Consider the following 15,079-nt stretch of genomic DNA (forward strand, 5'->3'; position numbering starts at 1 on the left):
ACTTGAACAAATAAAACACCAAGATAAATTTTATGAGTAATAAATGAATTGATATACAAATCGATAGAGTAACAAAAGTGACAGTAATACCTTGATGGGGATGCCAGGGGATTGATTGAATGAACCATAGTTAAATGTGAATGCCTCTTTAATTAACTCTGGGTACTAACTGCAGTAGTCCTGCCACTCTAAAGAGTTGAAAATCTCGATTTAAGGTGAAATGCAGAGTTGTGTATGTCAGCTATCTAGGTGCGTGGCAGTATGCTAAGAATTAACTAGTGACACGTATTGACACATTCCACGTCCTGAAACAGACAAATGTATGAACTTATCTCTAACCTCTAACTCACTTCTTCAATGCCCAACGCTCACATGTATTCTGTTTACAGATAAACTGAGTAAATGTATTCGGTTTACAGACAAAAAATGAGTAACTGTAGCTAATTATGTATTGGTTACGGTTACAAAATTGAAACTCCCTTACATTTTACTGATTTTTATAAATTCCTAAAATAATAATTTCAATATTTCTTATTTAACATATTTACTACTTTTTTAATATCATCTCAATTGTTAGTATTTACAATTTTTATGATACATTCTAATTGATGACTTAAAAAAATGTTATAGTATTCTTTTTATGAAACTAATAGTGATACAACTTCAATAACTTATCTTTGTAGTCTTGTATCCATCTATTCAATAATATGGATTATTTGGATGGGCAATTTTTAAACATATTTGATTAAAAGATAAAAGAAAATTTATAAAAATTCTAAGTTTTTTTATGATATTAATATCCTATGGAAAATATTTGTAACCATTAAAAGTAATAAATGTAACCTTTTTTTTATTTTTATGAAACATAATTGAAATTACTTTTTATTGCACTTGATTAAAAACTTGTTCTTAAGTAATAAAAAATGGATCGTAATTACTAAATTTTAAAGTTGCAAATAAGTTTGCCAAGTTATAAAACTATTTTGATTTTTTTTAAATAATTTAAAGGTTTGTATTTTTGCAAATTATTATGGAAAACAATATTTTATATCTTTTTTTTCCCATTCTTTATGTCTTTTTAATAAACCCATTTTTTCAATCTATTTATCTAAATATTACTTAACTTTTTTATGTATTTGAGAGAATAGTTAAATAATAAAAATACAAAAATTTTACCAAGACAAAAAGCAAAATAATATTTAAAATACCTAAAATACATATGAGGTACAAATAAATATAAATGTTATTAGGGTTGACAAAGCTATTAACAAATTTTTTTATTTCTTTTTTCAAAAATATTGAAACTCTTGGATGACACTGCATGAATTATATGATTCCTATTTAACTATTCTTCATAAATGAAATGAGCCCTATTTATATGATTCCTACCAATAAAAAAATGACATGTTTTATTTATGTATTATTTAGTAAAAAATCTTGTCTTTCTGGAAATGATTTCTGGAAATGAATAATGCTAGATAACAAAATGACTTTGTCAAAATTTAAATTTAATTAAAATTTAAACATTTTTGTAACAATATTTGGGACATCTAAATTTTAAACATGTAGCATTGCTATACATGCAATGGTAAGTATTGTCTTCTAGGGACACTATCCTTCTAGCCCGGTAAATATCCGTTAATAACGGAGTTGAAAACTTCATTCACATTCTTTAATGAATAACAAATCTAAAACATTGTTGAGGCGATGCCATCAACAATGAAATCACTATTTAAAAACCTAAGAAAAAACATTAAAACACCATGGGAAATAACCGGACCATGCTCAAGTCCCGAATACAAAACTGCCATTCCAACTCTCAAAGATGTTCGAGTTTTTTCGCCTGCAACACCACCAACCAATCCCATTGCGCCCACCTCTGATCCCGAAACTGTTTATGATATCCAGTACTATGCTCGCGATCAGCGTGGTAACAGGCCACCTATTCGAATGACAGTTCTGAAGAAAAGTGATGTTGTGAAAATGATGTAAGATAAAAAAAGTTTTGGTGTGCCTGATTTACTCCGGCCTGTTTATCTTACCAAAACGGTGGAAGAAGATTTCGATGCTCATGGTGGAGGTTACGTGCCATACAAATAAGGTTGGTAGCGTAGCTATAAGAATGCATCATAATTCTCAAATTAAGATATGAGGGAGAGAGAAGAGTGGAAAGAACAAAAAAGACCCCCAAAATTTTCAGGTAGGACATGTCAGGATCTTGTTGATGTATGCTAACCTCATCTAAATTTTTAATAGTGATCTACACTATTCAAAATGAACCAAATTTACTAAGAATGTGCGCACGGACAAATATTTTCTCCGTCCCTCTTTTTCCGAACGGTCAAGATAACCAAATTTTAACTGAAATTTATTATCATTTTATAATTGAATAAAATAAAAAAAAATATATTGTTAAAAAATATATTTACTCTACTTTAATATATGATTTTTAGTATTTTAAAATAATATAAGAGAAATTTTTATTTTTTGATAAAAAAATAATGATTTTGAATGATAAAAATGAATTTTTAATAAAAAATTGATTAATTTGAATGATAAAAAAGAAAATGTGACAAGAGGGAGTATAAAAAAACCCTTTCTTTAAAATTAGTTGCCCTTACATGTTCATTGATATATAGTTACAAGTAGCTACATAGTTTTCACCGAGCATTATTCTGTTGCATTATTACTTCTGCATGGTTGTGCTCAATAAAATTTCTGCACACCGCTCCTTCCAATATCCAGGTGGCAACTAGGGGCTCGGCTCGAAATCGACTAAAAAAGTTTGTATCTGGACTCGATCTTGAGTTTAATCGAATCTTCAATTTCAAACTCGAATTTCGGCTCATAAAAGTTCGATAAGTTGGAGTTCATTTCAAAAATTCGAATCAATTTCACAAAATATTGACAAAAATTCAAAATATGACCGGTTCATAAATCCGATCGATTAAATATATAAAATAAAAAGAAAATATTGAACACTAACATAAAAATATATTTATAATAAAAATTAAAAATAAGAGAGACTCGATAAACCTAGCCGAGTAATTTGAAACTCCTACTCGGCTCGTTAAATAATTCTAATAGCTTGAGCAACTCCAACCGCAAGTTGGTTGTGATTTGGTTGTAAATGAAGATATTGGAAAACCACAAGTTGCGTTTGATTTTTATTCTTTAACCGAACCAAACCGCACTACGCACTACGTACACACCAATTTGAGCTCGACCTAATTATTAAAGAATTGATTTAAATGTTACCATAATTTGCGATTAATACATATAATATATGTGTGTGCGAATAAAAGAAATAAACAAAAAGGATATGAAGGAGAAGTTCTCGAGTTCAGTCGTATAAATGTCTCCTTAAAGCTATTACGGTCCTCACCCTACGTGCGAGGAGTTAGCCTCCCGGGATAAAATGAGAGAATGACGATGTTATGCGAATAGCACATTCGACAAACTAGAACGGAGGAAGAAAGTATCACCGGAACAGAGAAATTGTAGGGTTTGTGTTTAGGAGACGGCCGTGTGTTGTATTTCGAACGAATGAATAACCCTAAAGCTTATACGATAATATATAGACTCGAGAAAACGTGCGCGCTACTCCACGCATTAATTAATCAATTGGTTAACAAATCAAATCCGCAATTGAATCTAATTATTATTATATCAAATCAATTATAATAATCCGTACTCAAAATGAATTAAACTTTTAAAAAGCCCAATCCCAATGGAAATTAAATTTAGCAAAACTAGTTCGTATTTATTCGGACCAATATTCTGCTACATTCGTGTCCCTACATCGCACACGCATGCAAGCTCCTGCGCGCGCGTAGGTGTTGGAGCAATATATGAGTAACACATTTCAACACTACATAAGTGTTTTGATATATAAAGCTATTTATGCTCCTTTGCAAAATCAATGTGAGACCTTCTTTTCTTCCACAAATTTCTTTACTAAGAGGCTAACTTTGAACAACCATATCTCATCTATCTATTAGTCATTTTGAGTGATTTAAAGTGTCTCGGAAAACTCTTTCGGAGGAGTAAACATTCAAGTGTCACTCATTACACGCATACAACATTCGTTCACTCAAATTATAGCTCAAATTGATTTGACAATATGTGACTACTATCAACATTTTCCAACAATAAATATTTTAAGAAACGAACTCAAGTAGCTCACAAATAATTTCACTCGTAATTTATAAATCTATTATGACAACCAACCAACATTTCTCACTTTAACTTTTTCAACCAACATTTCTCACTTTAACTTTTTATTGCGTGCTCATTACCTTGTGGACACCGCAGAAAAATTGAAATTGTATATAGACCAATATACCTCGGATATGTGAGAGATTTTATTTTGATGATGTGATTGTTAATACTGATGATGTGATTGTTAATAGTGAGTGAGCTCTGAGTGTTGGCAAACTTTTGATTTTTTCTTTTCAAATATATATAAATACGGGGGCTTTCTATATAAAAAAGAAATCCGAAATCTGCTTATCTATTTAATAATATTTTATTCATATTAATTAGTTTATATTATGAAATTGGTATAAATTATATAGCGGTTTACAAGATTGTAAAATATGATAATGATAATAATATAATTTTTAAATTTATGTCATATATTGTTCAAAACTAATCATATAAATTCTTAATTATAATAATCAGACCCTAAACCTTTCATTCAAATATAGATTATATTGCAATACAAATCTAGCTACTCTGGCTTATTTACTAAAATTTTAAGGAATTTTCCTGTAGTTTTTTTTGATAAATATGGCTTACAACTGTTCTAGCAAAATTTATAGGTGAGGTACGGAGAAACTATAAAACATAAACTCTTAACAAACAAGAAAAGCCATCTGACTATACTGATCCATATTAAAAGAGCTGAAGATATATGATGATGTTCTTGATTAGGTGAAGTAAGAATTCGAATTATTTGATCCGTAGAGAGGTTTGGCTTATGCTACCTGCAGGTATCTTATGATACCTGCATGTTAATGAACTCGGCTGCAGTCACTTAGCTAGTCATAGACCTACCATGACAGGCACAAATAATATATGTATCATGCTCTCAGTAGCATAAGATATTTAATATAACATGCTGATATGAAGTCAATATATAGAACATTGTTATACAGGTGAGTCAGGAGACATAAGATAGTTATATAACACACATAAAATACCCATTGCACAAGTCATAAGATAGTCACAGCACAAATAAACATCTGATAATGACACAAATCCATGCCAACATACCAACATTCAAGTCACAAACTACATCACAAAGCATACCAACACTTGAGTCACAAAGTACACATTCTGATGGCCAAATGTTTACCAAATAAAACTCCATATGATAAGATACCTAATAGAAGAGTTCAAACAGACTTATTACTAGTTATGATATAAGATGTGATTTGCTTAATAATGTGGATTGACCACTTCACCATCACCAACAACAGGCATGACTGTGATGTGTCTCTCCGGAAAGGCAACATCACCACCACCTGCATGTTTGATGAACTCAGCTGGAGTCATGGAAATAGCATGGCAGGCACAAAGGATACGAGTTTCCTCCTGGTTGTACTTGGACAGATACCCATTTATCTTTCGCCCAGAGATGGTAGTATAAACATGTGGCATTTCTGAGACTTTCTTGAACTCTCTCCCATTAGCTCGGTTTTTGTCAGCTGATCCAATGTTTGCAGGGAATCCATGGCCTGTGATTTGTTTGTTCATTTAAATAGAATCATATAAATGAGAAAATTAATTAACAAAGAAAAGAAGGCAATAACAGTGTAAATGTCAAACTGGAGTTGGTGAGGTTCTTCTAAATGACAGAAGATGATACTTTCAATGTCAATTCCACAGATCAAATATTATAGAGTAACAAACTCCTCATTTGTGTGCAGATATGGCATAATAAAGAACTAATTGGCGTAAACAAACCCTCTTTATGTTTTTCATGATCTATTATAATTTACTGCAAAATGTATATGCTTAATTATTTTAGAGCACTAGCATTTTTCATCAATCTAAGATACGAAAAAAAACTTGATGTTCATGCTAAACATTTTTTGATACTGCCAGACTCCCAATTAAAATATCACACACACAAATAATTGGATACAAATGTGAGAAGAGTTGTCTCACAAGTACAAATAAGTGGCTAATTAATACGAAAAGGAATGTATGTTACCTTCAATGATTTGATTTTGGAAGTAACTAATTGTTGAAGAGCCGCTGGAATGGAGTGACCTCCTGTTAGCATCCATAGGCGCCAATGACTGTACCTCTTGTCTTCTGGTTTCCATTACCCTTGGGCCAGTTGGAAAGGAAGGCCGCATTTTTACCTCAACCGATCCATTTTCATTAAAAACAGCCGACCTCCTTTGGTGAGGGTTGATCAAATGAGAAGGTGCACCAGTTAGTTTATGATTTCTCTGTGGATCCACACCAAATCTTTCATTCAAAGAAAGGCTCAGACTTAAATCAATGTCTTCATTGATTTCTTCAACTACAACCTCCTTTCCTCTCATACTTGAACAAATAAAACACCAAGATAAATTTTATGAGTAATAAATGAATTGATATACAAATCGATAGAGTAACAAAAGTGACAGTAATACCTTGATGGGGATGCCAGGGGATTGATTGAATGAACCATAGTTAAATGTGAATGCCTCTTTAATTAACTCTGGGTACTAACTGCAGTAGTCCTGCCACTCTAAAGAGTTGAAAATCTCGATTTAAGGTGAAATGCAGAGTTGTGTATGTCAGCTAACTAGGTGCGTGGCAGTATGCTAAGAATTAACTAGTGACACGTATTGACACATTCCACGTCCTGAAACAGACAAATGTATGAACTTATCTCTAACCTCTAACTCACTTCTTCAATGCCCAACGCTCACATGTATTCTGTTTACAGATAAACTGAGTAAATGTATTCCGTTTACAGACAAAAAATGAGTAACTGTAGCTAATTATGTATTGGTTACGGTTACAAAATTGAAACTCCCTTACATTTTACTGATTTTTATAAATTCCTAAAATAATAATTTCAATATTTCTTATTTAACATATTTACTACTTTTTTAATATCATCTCAATTGTTAGTATTTACAATTTTTATGATACATTCTAATTGATGACTTAAAAAAATGTTATAGTATTCTTTTTATGAAACTAATAGTGATACAACTTCAATAACTTATCTTTATAGTCTTGTATCCATCTATTCAATAATATGGATTATTTGGATGGGCAATTTTTAAACATATTTGATTAAAAGATAAAAGAAAATTTATAAAAATTCTAAGTTTTTTTATGATATTAATATCCTATGGAAAATATTTGTAACCATTAAAAGTAATAAATGTAACCTTTTTTTTTATTTTTATGAAACATAATTGAAATTACTTTTTATTGCACTTGATTAAAAACTTGTTCTTAAGTAATAAAAAATGGATCGTAATTACTAAATTTTAAAGTTGCAAATAAGTTTGCCAAGTTATAAAACTATTTTGATTTTTTTTAAATAATTTAAAGGTTTGTATTTTTGCAAATTATTATGGAAAACAATATTTTATATCTTTTTTTTCCCATTCTTTATGTCTTTTTAATAAACCCATTTTTTCAATCTATTTATCTAAATATTACTTAACTTTTTTATGTATTTGAGAGAATAGTTAAATAATAAAAATACAAAAATTTTACCAAGACAAAAAGCAAAATAATATTTAAAATACCTAAAATACATATGAGGTACAAATAAATATAAATGTTATTAGGGTTGACAAAGCTATTAACAAAATTTTTTATTTCTTTTTTCAAAAATATTGAAACTCTTGGATGAGACTGCATGAATTATATGATTCCTATTTAACTATTCTTCATAAATGAAATGAGCCCTATTTATAAGATTCATGCCAATAAAAAAATGACATGTTTTATTTATGTATTATTTAGTAAAAAATCTTGTCTTTCTGGAAATGATTTCTCGAAATGAATAATGCTAGATAACAAAATGACTTTGTCAAAATTTAAATTTAATTAAAATTTAAATATTTTTGTAATAATATTTGGGACATCTACATTTTAAACATGTAGCATTGCTATACATGCAATGGTAAGTATTGTCTTCTAGGGACACTATCCTTCTAGCCTATTAATAACGGAGTTGAAAACTTCATTCACATTCTTTAATGAATAACAAATCTCAAACATTGTTCAGGGGATGCCATCAACAATGAAATCACTATTTAAAACCCTAAGAAAATACATTAAAACACCATGGGAAATAACTGGACCATGCTCAAGTCCCGAATACAAAACTGCCATTCCAACTCTCAAAGATGTTCCAGTTTTTTTCCCTGCAACACCACCAACCAATCCCATTGTGCCCACCTCTGATCCCGAAACTGTTTATGATATCCAGTACTATGCTCGCGATCAACGTCGTAACAGGCCACCTATTCGAATGACAGTTGTGAAGAAAAGTGATGCTGTGAAAATGATGTAATATAAGAAAAGTTTTGGTGTGCTTGATTTACCTCAGGTTTATCTTACCAAAACAGTGGAAGAAGATTTCGATGCTCATGGTGGAGGTTACGTGCAATACAAATAAGGTTGGTAGCGTAGCTATAAGAATGCATCATAATTCTCAAATTAAGATATCAGGGAGAGAGAAGAGTAGAAAGAACAAAAAAGACCCCCAAAATTTTCAGCTAGGACATGTCAGGGATCTTGTAGATGTATGCTAACTTCATCTAAATTTTTAATAGTGCTCTACACTATTCAAAATGAACCAAATATACTAAGAATGTGCCCACAGACAAATATTTTCTCCGTCCCTTTTTTTCCGAACTGTCAAGATAACCAAATTTTAACTGAAATTTATTATTATTTTATAATTGAATAAAATAAAAAAAATATATTATTAAAAAATATATTTACTCTACTTTAATATATGATTTTTAGTATTTTAAAATAATATAAGAGAAATTTTTATTTTTTGATAAACAATTAATGATTTTGAATGATAAAAATGAATTTTTAATAAAAAGTTGATTAATTTGAATGATAAAAAAGAAAATGTGACAAGAGGGAGTATAAAAAACCCTTTTTTTAAAATTAGTTGCCCTTACATGTTCATTGATATATAGTTACAAGTAGCTACATAGTTTTCACCGAGTATTATTCTATTGCATTATTACTTGTGCATGGTTGTGCTCAATAAAATTTCTGCACACCGCTCCTTCCAATATCGAGGTGGCAACTAGGGGCTCGGCTCGAAATCGACTAAAAAAGTTTGGATCCGGACTCGATCTTGAGTTTAATCGAATCTTCAATTTCAAACTCGAATTTCGACTCATAAAAGTTCGATAAGTTGGAGTTCATTTCAAAAATTCGAATCAATTTCACAAAATATTGACAAAAATTCAAAATATGATCGGTTCATAAATCCGATCGATTAAATATATAATATAAAAAGAAAATATTGAACATTAACATAAAAATATATTTATTAAAAAAATTAAAAATAATAGAGACTCGATAAACCTAGCCGAGTTATTTGAAACTCCTACTCGGCTCGTTAAATAATTCTAATAGCTTGAGCAGCTCCAACCGCAAGTTGGTTGCGATTTGGTTGCAAATGAAGATATTGGAAAACCACAAGTTGCGTTTGATTTTTATTCTTTAACCGAACCAAACCGCAGTACGTACGTACCAATTTGAGCTCGACCTAATTATTAAAGAATTGATTTAAATGTTACCATAATTTACGATTAATACATATAATATATGTGTGTGCGAATAAAAGAAATAAACAAAAAGGATATGAAGGAGAAGTTCTCGAGTTCAGTCGTATAAATTTCTCCTTAAAGCTATTACGGTCCTCACCGTACGTGCGAGGAGTTAGCCTCCTGGTATAAAATGAGAGAATGACGATGTTACGCGAATAGCGCATTCGACAAACTAGAATGGAGGAAGAAAGTATCACCGGAACAGAGAAATTGTAGGGTTTGTGTTTAGGAGACGACCGTGTGTTATATTTCGAACGAATGAATAACCCTAAAGCTTATACGATAATATATAGACTCGAAAAAACGTGCGCGCTACTCCACACATTAATTAATCAGTTGGTTAATAAATCAAATCCGTAATTGAATCTAATTATTATTATATCAAATCAATTATAATAATCCGTACTCAAAATGAATTAAACTTTTAAAAAGCCCAATCCCAGTGGAAATTAAATTTAGCAAAACTAGTTCGTATTTATTCGGACCAATTTTCTGCTACATTCGTGTCCGTACATCGCACACGCATGCAAGCTCCTGTGCGCGCACGTAGGTGTTGGAGCAATATATGAGTAACACATTTCAACACTACATAAGTGTTTTGATATATAAAGCTATTTATGCTCCTTTGCAAAATCAATGTGAGACCTTCTTTTCTTCCACAAATTTCTATTACTAAGAGGCTAACTTTGAACAACCATATCTCATCTATCTATTAGTCATTTTGAGTGATTCAAAGTGTCTCGGAAAACTCTTTCGGAGGAGTAAACATTCAAGTGTCACTCATTACACGCATACAACATTCGTTCACTCAAATTATAGCTCAAACTGACTTGACAATATGTGACTACTATCAACATTTTCCAACAATAAATATTTTAAGAAACGAACTCAAATAGCTCACAAATAATTTCACTCATAATTTATAAATCTATTATGACAACCAACCAACATTTCTCATTTTAACTTTTTATTGCGTGCTCATTACCTTGTGGACACCGCAGAAAAATTGAAATTAGTACCAATATACCTCGGATATGTGAGAGATTTTATTTTGATGATGTGATTGTTAATACTGAGTGAGTTCTGAGTGTTGGCAAACTTTTGATTTTTTCTTTTCAAACATATATAAATATGGGGGCTTTCTATATAAAAAAGAAATCCAAAATCCGCTTATCTATTTAATAATATTTTATTCATATTAATTAGTTTATATTATGAAATTGGTATAAATAATATAGCGGTTTACAAGATTGTAAAATATGATAATGATAATAATATAATTTTTAAAGTTACGTCATATATTGTTCAAAACTAATCATATAAATTCTTAATTATATAATCAGACCCTAAACCTTTCATTCAAATATAGATTATATTGCAATACAAATCTAGCTACTCTGGCTTATTTACTAAAATTTTAAGGAATTTTCCTGTAGTTTTTTTTGATAAATATGGCTTACAACTGTTCTAGCAAAATTTATAGGTGAGGTACGGAGAAACTATAAAACATAAACTCTTAACAAACAAGAAAAGCCATCTGACTATACTGATCCATATTAAAAGAGCTGAAGATATATGATGATGTTCTTGATTAGGTGAAGTAAGAATTCGAATTATTTGATCCGTAGAGAGGTTTGGCTTATGCTACCTGCAGGTATCTTATACTACCTGCATGTTAATGAACTCGGCTGCAGTCACTTAGCTAGTCATAGACCTACCATGACAGGCACAAATAATATATGTATCATGCTCTCAGTAGCATAAGATATTTAATATAACATGCTGATATGAAGTCAATATATAGAACATTGTTATACAGGTGACTGTGAGTCAGGAGACATAAGATAGTCACAGCACAAATAAACATCTGATAATGACACAAATTCATGAGACAAACGAACATTCAAGTCACAAATTACATCACAAAGCATACCAACACTCGAGTCACAAAGTACACATTCTGATGGCCAAATGTTCAACAAATAAAACTACATATAATCAGATACCTAATAGAAGAGTTCAAACAGACTTATTACTATTTATGATATATGATGTGATGTGCTTAATAATGTGGATTGACCACTTCACCATCACTACCAACAGGCTGGACTGTGATGTGTCTCTCCAGAAAGGCAACATCACCACCACCTGCATGTTTGATGAACTCAGCTGGAGTCATGGAAAAAGCATGGCAGGCACAAAGGATACGAGTTTCCTCCTGGTTGTACTTGGACAGATACCCATTTATCTTTCGGCCACAGATGGTAGTATAAACATGTGGCATTTCTGAGAGTTTTTTGAACTCTCTCCCCTTAGCTCGGTTTTTGTCAGCTGAACATATGTTTGCAGGGAATCCATGGCCTGTGATTTGTTTGTTCATTTGAATATAATCATATATATGAGAGAAGAAGGCAATAACAGTGTAAATGTCAAACTGGAATTGGTGAGGTTCTTCTAAATGACAGAAGATGATACTTTCAATGTCAATTCCACAGATCAAATATTATAGAGTAACAAACTCCTCATTTGTGTGCAGATATGGCATAATAAAGAACTAATTCGCGTAAACAAACCCTCTTTATGTTTTTCATGATCTATTATAATGTATCTGCTTAATTAATTTAGAGCCGTAACATTTTTCATCTATCTTAGATACAAAAAAAAACTAGATGTGCATGCTAAACATTTTTTGATACCCCTAGACTCCCAATTAAAATATCACACACACAATTAATTGGATACAAATGCGAAAAGAGTTGTCTCACAAGTACAAATAAGTGGCAAAAAAATACGAAAAGAAATGTATGTTACCTTCAATGATTTGATTTTGGAAGTAACTAATTGTTGAAGAGCCGCTGGAATGGAGTGACCTCCTGTTAGCATCCATAGGCGCCAATGACTGTACCTCTTGTCTTCTGGTTTCCATTACCCTCGGGCCAGTTGGAAAGGAAGACCGCATTTTAACCTCAACACCATTTTCCTTAAAAACAGCCGACCTCCTTTGGTGAGGGTTGATTAAATGAGAAGGTGCACCAGTTAGTTTATGATTTCTTTGTGGATCCACACCAAATCTTCCATTCAAAGAAAGGCTCAGACTTAAATCAATGTCTTCATTGATTTCTTCAACTACAGCCTCCTTTCCTCTCATACTTGAACAAATAAAACACCAAGATAAATTTTATGAGTAATAAATGAATTGACATACAAATCGATAGAGTAACAAAAGTGATAGTAATACCTTGATGGGGATGCCAGGGGATTGATTGAATGAACCATAGTTAAATGTGAATGCCTCTTTAATTAACTCTGGGTACTAACTGCAATAGTCCTGCCACTCTAAAGAGTTGAATATTTGGATTTAAGATGAAATGCAGAGTTGTGTATGTCAGCTCACTAGGTGCCAGTATGCTAAGAATGAACTAGGGACATGTATTGACACATTCCAAACAGAGTATCGAACTTATCTCTAACCTCTAACTCAGTTCTTCAATGCCCAAGGCTCACATGTATTCTGTTTACAAATAAAATTGAGTAAATATATTCCGTTTACAGAGAAAAATTGAGTAATTTAATGACATATAGTTAATTATGTATTGGTTACGGTTACAAAAATGAAACTCCGGTACATTTTACTGATTTTTATAAATTCCTAAAATAATAATTTCAATTTTTCTAATTTAACATATTTACTACATTTTTAATATCATCTCAATTGTTATTATTTACAATTTTTATGATACATTTTAATTAATGACTTAAAATAATGAGATAGTATTGATTTTATGAAACTAATATTGATACAATGTCAATAACTTATCTTTATAGTATTGTATACATCTATTTAATAATATGGATTACTTAAATGGGCAATTTTTAAACAATTTGATCTATCTTATGTAAAAGATAAAAGGGATTTTTTTCAAAAATGTCGAAGTTAGCAGAAAATATTTGAAAAAATACGGATCAACCTATGCAACTCATGTGCTGTGCAACCTGTATTCGTATTTTTGCAAATATTTTGCTAAAAAGTGGTATTTTTGGTAAATTCCCAATATATAAAAGGGAATTTATAAAAAATTCTAGGATTTTTTTGTGACATTAATATCTTATGAAAATATTTGTAACCATTAAAAGTAACAAATGTAACCTTTTTATTATTTTTATGAAAAATAATTGAAATTAATTTTTGTTGCATTTGATTTAAAAACTTGTTCTTATGTAATAAAAAATGATTGTAATTACTAAATTTGCAAATAAGTTTGCCAAGTTATTACACTGTTTTGATTTTTTAAAAATAATTTAAAGGTTTGTATTTTTGCAAATTATTTTGGAAAACAATATTTTTTATATTTTTTTTCCATTCTTTATGTCTTTTTGATAAACCCATTTTTTCAATCTGTTTATCTAAATATTACTTAACTTTATATGTATTTGAGAGAATAGTTAAATAATAAAAATACAAAATTTTACCAAGACAAAAAGCAAAATAATATTTAAAATACCTAAAATACATATGAGGAAGAAATAAATATAAATGTTATTAGGATTGAAAAAGCTATTAACAAAATTTTATATTTCTTTTTTCAAAAATAATGAAACTCTTGAATGACACTCCACAAACTTCATTAATTATAATTTACACTTTTTATTAAAAATTTTCTATTTTACATTATAAATAATTGTTGAACTTCAAAAGGTACTTTAAATATGTAAATATATAAATTAATTAAGTAATTTTAATGCATAAATCAAGAAATCGATCAAAGCTAATTTGTGATCTAGCAAAATCTGTAATCAAGCATTTACCAAGTTTTAAGAAATTGTAGACATTTAATAGAAGATTTGAACTTTTCTTCGATCAATTTTTATTGTATGTAAAAAATAATTGTAATTTACTTATATTGAATTTGAAATCTAATAATATAAATGCACAAACTATTAATTCTATAATAAATATTTTGAAATGTTTGAAAATTTCCATTCCTAATATTTTATATATATATAGATCTAGTCAAAGAGAAATATCAAAGTATCCCAAAATTTTTAAGAAAAAAACGGTTTAATTAACTATTCTTCCCTATTTATATGATTCCTACCAATAAAAAAATGACATGTATTATTCATGTCTTATTTAGTAAAAATCTTGTCTTTCTAGAAATGATTTCTCGAAATGAATAATGCTAGATACCAAAATGACTTTGTCAAAATTTAAACATTTTTGTAACAATATTTGAGACATCTACATTTTAAAC

General features: G+C 30.0%; 2 protein-coding genes across 2 annotated transcripts; both read right to left on the reverse strand.

Annotated features, from left to right (window-relative positions):
- Positions 1 to 5,442: 5,442 nt before the first annotated feature.
- LOC141700947 (ninja-family protein AFP3-like) lies at positions 5,443 to 6,560 on the reverse strand. The gene is made up of 2 exons (XM_074504608.1): positions 6,221 to 6,560; positions 5,443 to 5,741 (listed from the first exon to the last, which is right to left on the reverse strand). Exons 1-2 carry the CDS (start codon positions 6,558 to 6,560, stop codon positions 5,443 to 5,445), a joined length of 639 nt encoding a protein of 212 aa, XP_074360709.1.
- Positions 6,561 to 11,889: 5,329 nt separating this feature from the next.
- Positions 11,890 to 12,975, reverse strand: LOC141700948 (ninja-family protein AFP3-like). The gene is made up of 2 exons (XM_074504609.1): positions 12,639 to 12,975; positions 11,890 to 12,188 (listed from the first exon to the last, which is right to left on the reverse strand). Exons 1-2 carry the CDS (start codon positions 12,973 to 12,975, stop codon positions 11,890 to 11,892), a joined length of 636 nt encoding a protein of 211 aa, XP_074360710.1.
- Between the last annotated feature and the right edge of the window lie 2,104 nt (positions 12,976 to 15,079).

The sequence above is a fragment of the Apium graveolens genome, unplaced genomic scaffold (assembly GCF_009905375.1).
Source record: "Apium graveolens cultivar Ventura unplaced genomic scaffold, ASM990537v1 ctg3113, whole genome shotgun sequence".
Lineage (NCBI taxonomy): Eukaryota > Viridiplantae > Streptophyta > Magnoliopsida > Apiales > Apiaceae > Apium > Apium graveolens.

Bases quoted from the DNA above. Each gene is read 5' to 3' on its own strand.
- LOC141700947 (XM_074504608.1), bottom strand. From the start codon at position 6,560: ATGAGAGGAAAGGAGGTTGTAGTTGAAGAAATCAATGAAGACATTGAT. The intron at 5,742-6,220 runs GTAACATACATT...AACAAATCACAG, and splicing joins CCAAAATCAAATCATTGAAG to GCCATGGATTCCCTGCAAAC.
- LOC141700948 (XM_074504609.1), bottom strand. From the start codon at position 12,975: ATGAGAGGAAAGGAGGCTGTAGTTGAAGAAATCAATGAAGACATTGAT. The intron at 12,189-12,638 runs GTAACATACATT...AACAAATCACAG, and splicing joins CCAAAATCAAATCATTGAAG to GCCATGGATTCCCTGCAAAC.